General features: G+C 43.5%; 1 protein-coding gene across 1 annotated transcript in view; it reads right to left on the bottom strand.

Moving 5' to 3' along the window:
- The window catches only part of LOC124553552, a 262,796-nt gene that overhangs the window by 59,011 nt on the left and 190,213 nt on the right, over positions 1 to 13,572 (bottom strand). The window contains exons 21-22 of the mRNA XM_047127399.1: positions 11,559 to 11,803; positions 685 to 753 (exon numbers count right to left, since the gene is read on the bottom strand). Of these exons, the coding sequence (XP_046983355.1) occupies positions 685 to 753; positions 11,559 to 11,803 (314 nt within the window). The remainder of the gene's footprint in view (positions 1 to 684; positions 754 to 11,558; positions 11,804 to 13,572) is intronic.

Here is a 13,572-nt window from a genome sequence, read left to right as displayed (position 1 = left end):
GAGCTTGCGCTCCGTCTCTAATGACCTTGTTGTCGACGGGACGTTAAACACTAACCACCATCAGAGACAAGTTTATTATTTATTTTATTAATAAGAAAAAAGCATCCTATAAAGGACTGAGCTTCTTTTTGTTATTCATCACAATTACTGCGCTGCATTAAATTAAGCAAAACATAGCAAGAAATTTTAAAGATTTTGCAGTGGTAAAAACACATTGCATGAACTTTGCATCTGGTTGTTTTTAGCTCTTACACTGCAGTGTACAGAATGTAGATAAGATATCAAAATTTTATTTAAAACTGAGAGCAGAACGATACCCCAGTCACTTCTCGAGTTATCGATTTTTATACCTGACAGACGGTCCCGCACTGCGTGCCCATTTCTATCTCTGGGCATTGTGAATCCTGTCGTCATAATTGCTTCAAATAGCGAAACATGCTTTTTTTTGCAAATGATAGGACCGGAAGAGGCCCACATGTTGTATGATAAATACTCAATTTTTTTTTATTCACAGAGATAGGACAGCAGTGAGAAGTCAGTGAAATGGGACACACAAATGTGTCGACAGTGCTTTCCGCAGCAGTTAAAGGGCTAATACCACACAGAGCACCTTCCGTTGTGGTGTACACACTGTCTCGCAGAGAATACGTACGAATGTGAAGACAGATTAGTTACAGTACTTACCGAAGTCTCTTCCTTGACGAATATGGTCTCAATCTCTTGCTGTGGAGGCACGAGTGGGTCAGCTTCCACCTGAATGAAAGAAAACGAGTAAGTACAGGTGCGATACAGAGTGCAACTGACGCGGAAGAAACTAGTCTGCCCCAGAGCCCTGCAAGCGCATTTGAGTGGTCCACACGAAGCTGTGGTACGCGAGGGAGAGTGCATATACACCTTGCACAGCTCAGCAAAAGTTGCCAAATACGATCGACACTGCCTCGCACCTCACCTAATTACACGGGCGAGTGAGCATCGTCTGACACTACGCACTCACATTCACTTGCACACAGGTTGCTAATTTGCAGTATACACATACACAACGATATCCTTTACCGTTACAGGTCGAACTTGCCTCCCGTTTTCTGACTATTGACTTTAACGAGTCCTACGAGTTAATTTACTCGATACATTTGCTACAGCTACTGTGCAGCTGGACTGAAGTTTGACTGATAATTAAAAATAAAATTGACAGTCATAATCAGTTATCTCAGTCCTCAACATAAATCTTTTTCATTTTTTGTGTCCAAAATATGTCTCGCTGTCAGTGTGATTTTTTAGCTGTAGACACAATACGAGCACAATTTCATCAGCTGTTCATTCATTCAGATTTACAGTTCCGAAGTAACCCTTATTAACATTCAGTATTTGATAATCAGTTAAATGTTCATTACACGTATTTGGATTCAGTGGCTGTGGTAATACTTGGTGAATCTCGGGCATACACTGATGAGCCAAAACATTATGACTGAGCAGTTTGTTGTAGATTTGTGGAGGTAGGTATGTGGCAACACATGTCTACGCACAGGTCATATAATTTGTGTAAATAATGGTCCGCCGATCTGTATACTCAGTGATGGCATCCGACAGTGACCCAGATGGGTTCCGTAGGATTTACGTGGGGGTGAATTCAGTTGCCGAGTATGAAGGGATGCGTGTGGTTCACAGCTGTCTGCATATCTTTTATTACTACCACAGGTCCCATCCGAGTGCAGGAGAATGCCTCCCATAACATAATACTGTTCCCACCAGCCTGCATCTGTTGCGTACCAGAGCTTCCGTGCCACCACTCACCTCAATGATGGCATTTGTGGAGACAACTGTCAAACTAGTGCAGCAAAAATGTAATTCACCCGAAGAGCCACCGACACGTGTCCGTCGATCGACTGTCGAATTCCGACGGTCCCGTGCCCACTGCAATCTTAATCGACGGTGTCGTCGAGTCGACACGCGAACATACAGGGGTGGTCTGCTGTGGAGCTACGTGTTCGACAACGTATGCTGAACAGTGTGCTCCAAATGACTTGTACGTGCAGCAGTGTTGTGCTCTCCGGCAGAGATACCACAGATCGCCGACTAGCCAACTTTGCACAGCAGATGAGCCTCCAAACACTACACTCTGTGACGTCCTACCATTCAGTGCCTAATGGCCGTTTGACTGTCTGTCTACCTCTTTCTGTAGATGTTAACAACAGTAGCACGTAAACGTTCGACAAGCTTTACTGCTTTCGAGATACTCGTTCACAAGCTGTGCATAATAATAATCTGTCCTTTGTCAAAGTCACTTATCTACATCTACATCCATACTCCGCAAGCCACCGGACGGTGTGTGGCGGAGGGGACCTTGAGTACCTCTATTGGTTCTCCCTTCTATTCCAGTCTCGTATTGTTCGTGGAAAGAAGGATTGTCGGTATGCCTCTGTGTGGGCTCTAATCTCTCCGATTTGATCCTCACAGTCTTTTCGCGACATATACGTAGGAGGGAGCAACATACTGCTCGACTCCTCGGTGAAGGTATGTTCTCGAAACTTCAACAAAAGTCCGTACTGAGCTACTGAGCGTCTCTCCTGCAGAGTCTTCCACTGGAGTTTATCTATCATCTCCGTAACGCTTTCGCGATTACTAAATGATCCTGTAACGAAGTGCGCTGCTCTCCATCGGATCTTCTCTATCTCTTCTATCCACCCTATCTGGTACGGGTCCCACACCGGTGAGCAGTATTCGAGCAGTAGACAAACAAGCTTACTGTAACCTACTTCCTTTGTTTTCGGATTGCATTTCCTTGGGATTCTTCCAATGAATCTCAGTCTGGCATCTGCTTTACCGACGATCAGCTTTATATGATCATTCCATTTTAAATCACTCCTAATGAGTATTCCCAAATAATTTATGGAATTAACTGCTTCCAGCTGCTGACCTGCTATATTGTAGCTAATGATAAGGGATCTTTCTTTCTATGTATTTGCAGCACATTATACTTGTCTACATTGAGATTCAATTGCCATTCCCTGCCCCGTGCGTCAATTCGCTGCACATCCTCCTGAATTTCAGTACAATTTTCCATTGTTACAACCTCTCGATATACCACAGCATCATCCGCAAGAAGCCTCAGTGAACTTCCGATGTCATCCACAAGGTCATTTATGTATATTGTGAATAGCAACGGTCCTACGACACTACCCTATGGCACACCTGAAATCACTCTTGCTTCGGAAGACTTCTATCCATTGAGAATGACATGCTGCGTTCTGTTATCTAAGAACTCTTCAATCCAATCACACAATTGGTCTGATAGTCCGTATGCTCTTACTTTATTCATTAAACCACTGTGGGGAACTGTATCTAACGCCTTGCGGAAGTCGAGGAACACGGCATCTACCTGGGAACCCGTGTCTATGGCCCTCTGAGTCTCGCGGACGAATAGCACGAGCTGGGTTTCACACGACCGTCTTTTTCGAAACCCAAGCTGATTCCTCCAGAGTAGATTTCTAGTCCGCAGAAAAGTCATTATACTCTAACATAATACATGTCCCAAAATTCTACAACTGACAGACGTTAGAGATATAGGTCTATAGTTCTGCACATCTGTTCGACGTCCCTTCTTGAAAACGGGGATGACCTGTGCCCTTTTCCAATCCTTTGGAACGCTATGCTCTTCTAGAGACCTACGGTACACCGCTGCAAGAAGGGGGGCAAGTTCCTTCGCGTAGACTGTGTAAAATCGAACTGGTATCCCATCAGGTCCAGTGGCCTTTCCTCTTTTGAGCATTTCAATTATTTCTCTATGCCTCTATTGTCTATTTCGATATCTACCATTTTGTCATCTGTGCGACAATCTAGAGAAGGAACTACAGTGCAGTCTTCCTCTGTGAAATAGCTCTGGAAAAAGACATTTAGTATTTCGGGCCTTTAGTCTGTCATCTTCTGTTTCAGTACCATTTTAGTCAGAGTGTCTGGACATTTTGTTTTGATCCACTTACCACTTTGACATAAGACCTAAATTTCTTAGGATTTTCTGCCAAGTCAGTACATAGAACTTTACTTTCGAATTCATTGAACGGCTCTCGCATAGCCCTCCTCACACTACATTTCGCTTCGCGTAATTTTTGTTTGTCTGCAAGGCTTTGTCTATGTTTATGTTTGCTGTGAAGTTCCCTTTGCTTCCGCAGCAGTTTTCTAACTCGGTTGTTGTACCACGGTGGCTCTTTTCCATCTCTCACGATCTTGCTTGGCACATACTCATCTAACGCATATTGTACGATGGTTTTGAACTTTGTCCACTGATCCTCAACACTATCTGTACTTGAGACAAAACTTTTGTGTTGAGCCGTCAGGTACTCTGTAATCTGCTTTTTGTCACTTTTGCTAAACAGAAAAATCTTCCTACCTTTTTTGATATTTCTATTTACGGTTCAAATCATCGATGCAGTAACCGCTTTATGATCGCTGATTCCATGTTTTTCATTAACTGTTTCAAATAGTTCAGGTCTGTTTGTCACCAGAAGGTCTAATATGTTATCGCCACGAGTCGGTTCTCTGTTTAACTGCTCATGGTAGTTTTCAGATAAAGCATTTAAAAAAATTTCACTGGATTCTTTGTCCATGCCACCCATTATGAACGTTTGAGTCTCCCAGTCTTTACCCGTCAAGTTAAAATCTCCTCCCAGAACTGTAACATGGTGGGGAAATCTACTCCAAATATTTTCCAAATTATCCACAACAGCTGCTGAGCCAGGGGGCCTATAGAGACGCTCAATTACCATGTCTGAGCCTGCTTTTACCATGACCTTCACCCAAATTATTTCACATTTCGGATCTCCATCAATTTCCTTCGATACTATTGCACTTCTTATCGCTATAAACAAGCCTCTCCCTTCACTGTCTCTGCGGTATACATTCCAACTTAATTTTAGAATTTCATTACTGTTTACATCTGGTTTCAGCCAACTTTCTTTCCCTAGTACTATATGGGCATTGTGACCGTTTATTAATGAGAGCAGTTCTGGGACCTTTCTATAGACACTCCTGCAGTTTACTATTAGCACTTTAATACTGTTATTCCCTGTTGCATTTTGCCTACTCCTACCTTGCCGCGTCTCAGGAGGCATCTTTTCGGGGCTAGGGAGGGAATTGTCTAACCTAAAAGACCCACATGTGCACTCCACACGTACTCCGCTACCCTTGTAGCCGCTTCCTGTGTGTGTCAACGGATTTCCCCGTTTGAAGCCCCTATCTTCCCCAGGGTATTCCACCGTCCGCGTCTGCTCTGCTTACATATTTCTGTTACCACATAACGTGCCCGCAATTCCAAAAGGCGACATGCAATGTTGCGGTGGGCAGTGGGCACAACATTTTGGCTTATCAGTGTACAGTGCACAATAACTCCACAAAGACAGAAAATTGATAGCTAAAAAGAAATTTTAACTCTCACTCGTCGGGCCTGTCGGCACCACCAAGTTGCGACGAGTCCAAGTTTCCTCAGCTGTGTGTCAGGGGCACCTACCCACTGCACCACAATCAGCGAGTGTGCACCAGTGTGATGACAAATAACGAAACTGCCAGCCACGAGTTTTTCTGCAGTGCACGTAGAGTGGTGAGAACTCCACTCGGCAGGTTCGGCATGTGGATTTGGTGCTGTAGTACACACGACATAAATAAATATGTCGTGACAACTACAAATCTCTGACAGACAGACTCAAACCTAGATTTCCCACTTACCTGTCAGCAGTCGCCTCGAAACTTGACTCGAGCTTTCACTGCCACTTACATTTCCTCCAATGACTTTGCAACATTATCACCAGAGGTTCTCCTGCCACAGGCTGCAGGGGACAGGAAAGGACAGCTGAGCTGTGGCTCAGCCAGTCTCACGAGAGGAATACAGTTTGAAGCGAGTTAAAAGAATTGATCAACGGGGATGAAATCAGTGTATCACACTTAAGACATTCCTGCTTTGATTAAATCATCCAGATTGAACTGATGTGCAATTTAGTTGTAATTGCACTTTTATGAGAGAGAGAGAGAGAGAGAGAGAGAGAGAGAGAGAGAGAGAGAGAGAGAGAGAGAGAGAGAGATTATTGCAATGTACTTAAAATTATTCAAGAGCATGGATCAACAACCTAGTCTACTGATGATTGTAATTACTACATTATTTGCAAAAGATCTGGGTTTTGTGTGCATCAGGTGCAAATGGTCAATTTTTTAATTCAATCCAACTTTTGTAATTTTTACATTTATTCACATTTTCTTGAACTCTTAACATTTTACACACATCTTTCCACTCGGTTTGCTCAGCCACCCCTTCACACACTGCTAGCCATACTGCTACTGCCTTCCATACTACCCAATGAACAAGTACTGCGATATAACAAAAGCTTTTGCCAAAATTCTTGTCACAAAGTAAAAATAGAGATGCTTTTTACATGGAAAGAAAATACAACAGAAAGATTTATGTACAACAACAATCACACTGGGCTTATACAAAGGTTATAAGTTATGGAATTACTTAAAAATAAAAATTACCGTCACGAAGAACCGTCCAATCTACGAACACGATTATTCCACTATAATTTACCACTTAGCTACTAATTTACCACTTACCTACAAATCTAATTGTTAGTGTGGAGAATGATCTGTCAATATTTACTCAAAACTGTATGGGAAGATGCTCATTAAATTGCCAGATTAATTCTTCATCTACACTGAAGGATCCCAGCAAACATCAAACCACTGTGTAGGTTGTGTCTTTTACGGTCCACAGTCACGACAATATACAAAACTATCAAACCCGGCAATATTTCGAGACTGCTAAATAAGTATTGTCGACATACTGCTGGGCCGTGCGGGTGCTACGAATAACAGCCAAAGGGTCCCACTATAAAAAGAAATGGCATCACCAGCCGTCAGTCCCGGTTATCAGGCCGTACGGCAGGTGACAGTCGGGTTGGAATCCCACTGCCGTCTGTGGTGTCTCCAGACACGTCTTCGGCCTGGACTCACTCTGACTGAAGTAAAATTGTCTTCAGTGATCAGCACTACACCAAACTGAGCCCTGACGACCGGCATAAATGTGCCTCAGACAGTGACGGAATAACGACCGGGAGTGCCACTGCTTTTCGTGGCATGACCATCTTTGACGTTGGTTTGCAGTAGGGTCACGACACCAAACTGAGCCCTGACGACCGGCATAAATGTGCCTCAGACAGTGACGGAATAACGACCGGGAGTGCCACTGCTTTTCGTGGCATGACCATCTTTGACGTTGGTTTGCAGTAGGGTTTTGGAGCATATACCGTATTCAAACATTATGAATCACCTCGAAGGGAACAATCTATTGATACGTAATCAGCACGGTTTCAGAAAACATCGTTCTTGTGCAACGCAGCTAGCTCTTTATTCGCTCGAAGTAATGGCCGCTATCGACCGGGGATCTCAAGTTGATTCCGTATTTCTCGATTTCCGGAAAGCTTTTGATACCGTTCCTCACAAGCGACTTCTAATCAAGCTGCGGGCCTGTGGGGTATCGTCTCAGTTGTGCGACTGGATCCGTGATTTCCTGTCAGGAAGGTCGCAGTTCATAGTAATAGACGGCAAATCGTCGAGTAAAACCGAAGTGATATCAGGTGTTCCCCAGGGAAGCGTCCTGGGACCTCTGCTGTTCCTTATCTATATACATGACCTGGGTGACAATCTGAGCAGTTCTCTTGGGTTGTTCGCAGATGATGCTGTAATTTACCGTCTAGTAAGGTCATCCGAAGACCAGTATCAGTTGCAAAGCGATTTAGAAAAGATTGCTGTACGGTGTGGCAGGTGGCAGTTATGCTAAATAACGAAAAGTGTGAGGTGATCCACACGAGTTCCAAAAGAAATCCGTTGGAATTCGGTTACTCGATAAATAGTACAATTCTCGAGGCTGTCAATTCAACTAAGTACCTGGGTGTTAAAATTACAAACAACTTCAGTTGAAAAGACTACATAGATAATATTGTGGGGAAGACGAGCCAAAGGTTGCGTTTCATTGGCAGGACACTTGGAAGATGCAACAAGTCCACTAAAGAGACAGCTTACACTACAGTCATTCGTCCTCTGTTAGAATATTGCTGCACGGTGTGGGATCCTTACCAGGTGGGATTGACGGAGGACATGAAAACGGTGCATAAAAGGGCAGCTCGTTTTGTATTATCACGTAATAGGGGGGAGAGTGTGGCAGATATGATACGCGAGTTGGGATGGAAGTCATTAGAGCAAAGACGTTTGTTGTCGCGGCGAGATCTATTTACGAAATTTCAGTCACCAAGTTTCTCTTCCGAATGCGAAAATAGTTTGTTGAGTCCAACCTACATAGGTAGGGATGATCATCAAAATAAAATAAGAGAAATCAGAGCTCGAACAGAAAGGTTTAGGTGTTCGTTTTTCCTGCGCGCTGTTCGGGAGTGGAATGGTAGAGAGATAGTACGATTGTGGTTCGATGAACCCTCTGCCAAGCACTTGAATTGCAGAGTAATCATGTAGATGTAGATGTAGGTCCCATTTGGTCGATATTCATAGCACCCTTACAGCACAGCAGTACTCTGACATTGTTGTACATTCCATTTTGTTGCCTTCTGGGGTAGGCCACCACGGGCTTACAGTTTGACGAGACAGTGCCCACTAGCACACGGCGCGAGTTTCTACTGCTCCTCTCTGTGCTCGTCAAACCCTATCTCGGCCGACGAGGTTGCCGGAAACCTCCACCGAGGACGTTTGGAGCATTACGAGCAGGGAGCTACAATCGGTTCAGGATTTTGAAGATCTGATGTGTCGACTGGCCGGAGTTTGGCGCAATATCTCTCCGGAGGACCTCTGACGTCTCTATCGAGCAATAACCGAGCCGAACAAATGCTTGCACGAGGACCAGAGGTGGATCAGTGCATATTGACTTGTTCAATTTGTTAAGCTTGTCCTCACATAAACCGTCATTTTTTTTTTTTTTTTAAATTTGCCTGTGTAAAGTCGCCATTTAATATAGCTTGTTTTCTCGTGCTAAATAAAACTGAGAATGTCAGCGCACACCCTTGCCTAAACATTTATTTGTGCTTTGCACTTTAGTCATCGACTGTTCATTAAGATGGGATTTCGTCATTTAAAAAATTTATTAGGGCACAATGCAACAGCGCACAACCGGATCCCTAGGTTAGCAAATTAGGCACTAAATTAATACACTGTGTGCGGCCCTCCCGTGGTTAGGTAACAACAAACTGAAGGAACTTATTTGGCGTGGATTAAGTGGTTACAGTTGACCTCAGATTTGCGAAACGAGTGGCGAGTTCAGCAGAATTAGGTCATAACTACGCACCTGATAGAGAGTTACAAAAATGTCATAATACTGTGGGGACAAAATGATAACACTCGGTCGCACGAATAGACTGAAGTATGTATTTTATTTTCAGAACTTCGGAGAAAATTTTCAAGTTCACACAAATAAAGTGAGTCAGAGAATGTACTTCACCCGAGAAGTTTTTACCCTGAGTAAAAGGGTGGGCGAAGTTGCTCTCCACGAAGAACATACTCCAGTTTCGTACGAATTAAACTAGACGAGTTTCTCACAAGTGGAGAACATTCTCCGTTTTTCGAAGTGAGCTCTGTAGCATACTTCGAGCTGAGTAGCTTCTGATTAGATGAAGTTTGTTTTTTAAGCAAAATGGCAGAATTTATGTTGCTAAGTAGGGAAAAAAAGATATGCGTAGACCAAAGAAATAATCGAGACAGAAACTGTAGTAGTGGATACGGGTTTAAAAATAAAAACACTGTTTGGGTGGCGAACTTTCTTCCCGATGATCATGAAGGAAGAGGTGGGAGGTGGGGGATGGGGGCACCTTTCAAACAAAGCAAAAAAGAAAACATTTATGCACTATTTAGCAGACCCGAGTTTCCACACCGATTTACGAGATGACTTAAGTATGCACCAGACAACAGTGTCACTAACATTTTCAGATGTTCACTCTCACATTTTCTCACAGGGTAAAACTTATATTTTGTTACGTTACAAATAAGCAGGCAGATCAGAAAGATTAATAACTGGGTTATTACGCACCTAGTGATCTGTCTCTTGTAACAAATCTGCACAGGCAACCGCTTAAGTACTTCACACATACGAGGACCATTATGAGCCACATTTAACCAAAATTATCACCGAACAGTGGAAACTGCAGGCTGGAATACCAAGATTAATAGGAAAAGAATAGATTACTACTCACCGTAAGGATGACATGCTGAGTTGTGGACAGGCACAATGGAAAGACTGTTACACATTTAGCTTTCAGCCAAAATCTTCTTCAGAAAAGAAGACACACACACACACACACACACACACACACACACACACACACACACACAAACACACAGAGAGAGAGAGAGAGAGAGAGAGAGAGAGAGAGAGAGAGAGAGAGAGAGAGAGGCCTGCCATTCCCAGCAGCTAGAGCAACAGTCACCTGTGCATGAGGTGAGCTTGATTGTGTGTGTTTTCTTTCCAAAAAAAGGTTTTGGCCGAAAGCTAAATGTGATAACAGTCTTCCCATTGGGCCTCTCCACAACTCAGCTTGTCACCCCTTACAGCGAGTGGTAATCTATCCTTTTCCTAATATTGTCAAAATTATGTGACGTAAGAGTTTCTGTTTTGAAAAGATGAAAATGTGATGTCTTGTCAAGATTTTGTCCACATATTGTGTTCACCCAACTTCAACAACAAAAAAGTTTCCTCCATGATGAAAATTCAGTAACATGGTTAGAAAATGCATTTTTGTAATCTGTCCATAACTGTCTTAATAATTTGTTACCACACATAAAAGTAAAACCAAATAAAAGTGCGACTCTTCCAGAACAGGGCAATGCCATTTCCGTATCTGTACACTGAATATTTTTCTCCCTACTGAGCAGGCCGAATGAAATGTAAGATTATGCGTGTGTCCTGTGCCAGATGTGGCATAAGATACACAGTGAGAACCTCGTGGAGGAGAAGGGGAGGCAGTGAGAATGGCAGCTCTACACCCAGATACCGAAAACAGTGCTGCCGACAACACTGCACGCCGCTACACTTTCTGTGGAAGGGCAGCACTGCCCGCAGAAAGCACCTCTCCTATCCTGACAATTCACATCAGATTTACAGAACACCCTGGACGATTTCGAGAGATTGACTGTACCGGAATAATTCGCGTCTGTGCTGTCACAGGGCTCGTCGGTCTAGAGAACTCGGACACAGAATAAGCTTTGAATTTTTGGTTTGTATAAAATTGAGAAGTTTCTCAGTAAATGTTGTTTTGATGTGAGAATATTCTCCAGAGAACGTTCTCTCTTTTATCTGTATTACCTGTGAACTCAGCTGGTAATGAACAAACTCTGGAACAATTAGCAAAACGGTAATTGTGGCAAACTTTTTGGCAATTTCAAGTGAAGCCTCAGTAAATAACCATTGTAAGTACTGGGAAATCCGAAACAAATCTCGCACAGTAGACGTATTGCAACACGTACACATCTGCAGCCAGGTAAATGTGACGGGAGAGTCACACGGAGCAGCGGCGAGCACTCACCACTGTCAGGTCGAAAGCGGCCCGCGTGTCCTGCACGTGCGTCTCCGTCACCTGCCGCTCTACGAGGTCTCCCTCGGGCGGAGAGGCAGGAGCGGCCCAACCAGATTCGGCGTCTCCCTCCGTGCAGCCGTCGCGGACTGTATCCCGCGCGGCTCCCGAATCTCGCGGTGGGAACTCGGGCCGACCGTGCTCCGCTTCGCGGTGTGCATCTACTTCCAGCAGAGTTCTGAAGGTGATGCCGCAATCTGGAAAAATTACACCACGAACCTGCAAACTGTGACTGCAAGCTGACTTTCAAAATAGATACACCTGCTAAAGCATCTACAGATTCGAATCCCCTCTGAGACACGGCGAGGTGGAACGCGTCCACTTCTTACGTATTCTTTCTCGTCTGTTTTCTACTCTACAAGTAATGCATATACTGTGACTGACTGAAATTGCTAAATTCTTATCCATTCTAGAATGAGATTTTCACTCTGCAGCGGAGTGTGCGCTGATATGAAACTTCCTGGCAGATTAAAACTGCGTGCCGGACCGAGACTCGAACTCAGGACCTTTGCCTTTCGTAGGCAAGTGCTCTACCAACTGAGCTACCCAAGCACGACTCACGCCCCGTCCTCACAGCTTTACTTCTGCCAGTACCTCGTCTCCTACCTTCCAAACTTTACAGAAGTTCTCCTGCGAACCTTGCAGAACTAGCACTCCCGAAATAAAGAATATTGCGGAGACACGGCTCAGCCACAGCGTGGGGGAAAGGTTCGCAGGAGAGCTTCTGTAAAGTTTGGAAGGTAGGAGGGGAGGTACTGGAGGAAGTAAAGCGGTGAGGACGGGGCGTGAGTCGTGCTCAGGTAGCTCAGCTGGTAGAGCACTTGCCCGCGAAAGGCAAAGGTCCCGAGTTCGAGTCTCGGTCTGGCACACAGTTTTAATCTGCCAGGAAGTTTCTTATCCACTGTCTATTTCTCTACACTTCATTATTGAATGTGCTGTTTTGAGACTACAGATAACAGTATTAGTTTTATGGGAACATTTTATTTCACAAAATATCCTAAATTTACGATTCACTAAAACGTGTGCTTTTAAAAATTCAACCCCCGCCTAATACATTCCATTCCGGATTTTCTACTGTTTGTTTCCTGATTGACATAACTTATACGAAAGCTCTCATTATCCTCTTTTGAACAAATATTTCACTTTCTCCTAAAACTTAATATTTAAAAAGTTATACTTACTCAAAATTACCATGGTTTAGAAAGTCCAAATGTTAAAATAACACGGTCCAAATTGCACTGTTATTGTTCTGTAGCCCCAATTTGTCTGTTTCCAAAACTACATCCTTTTAATAAAATAACATATTACTTTGGGAAATATCCTTCAAGCCAGGAAATTTAAATAGCCAGAAAATTCTTTGTGGGCTTCAGAAACTTCCGTTCATAAAAAATACCTATCACTTAGCCCTTTTTTTTTTTACAGTTAATTGTTAGTTAAAATAACTACACCATCTATCAAAGATTTTGTCTGTTCTTTTATGAAAATATATAAAAAATGTTAGTTACTTCTGCTGCCACTTGTAAAACAGAGATATAAGAGGCACAGTAACAGATCAGTAACTTTACAATCGGTCTACAATGTCGAAGGCACTTAAATTTACCTTATCTATCACGATGTCATTAATCTGACTGTAAATGCCCAACACCTGCTATGTCGGTCATGTAAGATATCTGTTTATATAATCTTGAATAAAAATGGCTCTGAGCTCTATGCGACTTAACTTCTGAGCTCATCAGTCGCCTAGAACTTAGAACTAGTTAAACCTAACTAACCTAAGGACATCACACACATCCATGCCCGAGGCAGGATTCGAACCTGCAACCGTAGCGGTCGCTCGGCTGCAGACTGCAGCGCCTAGAACCGCTCGGCCACTCCGGCCAGCTTAACCTCGAATACAGGGTGATTCAAAACAACTTTTATGAACTTTAGAGACGCGTCCCTTCCATCAAAACAGGAAAAAAGTTCA

This window comes from Schistocerca americana, chromosome 11, assembly GCF_021461395.2.
Source record: "Schistocerca americana isolate TAMUIC-IGC-003095 chromosome 11, iqSchAmer2.1, whole genome shotgun sequence".
Classification (NCBI taxonomy): domain Eukaryota; kingdom Metazoa; phylum Arthropoda; class Insecta; order Orthoptera; family Acrididae; genus Schistocerca; species Schistocerca americana.
This window is presented reverse-complemented; position numbering and strand designations above follow the sequence as displayed.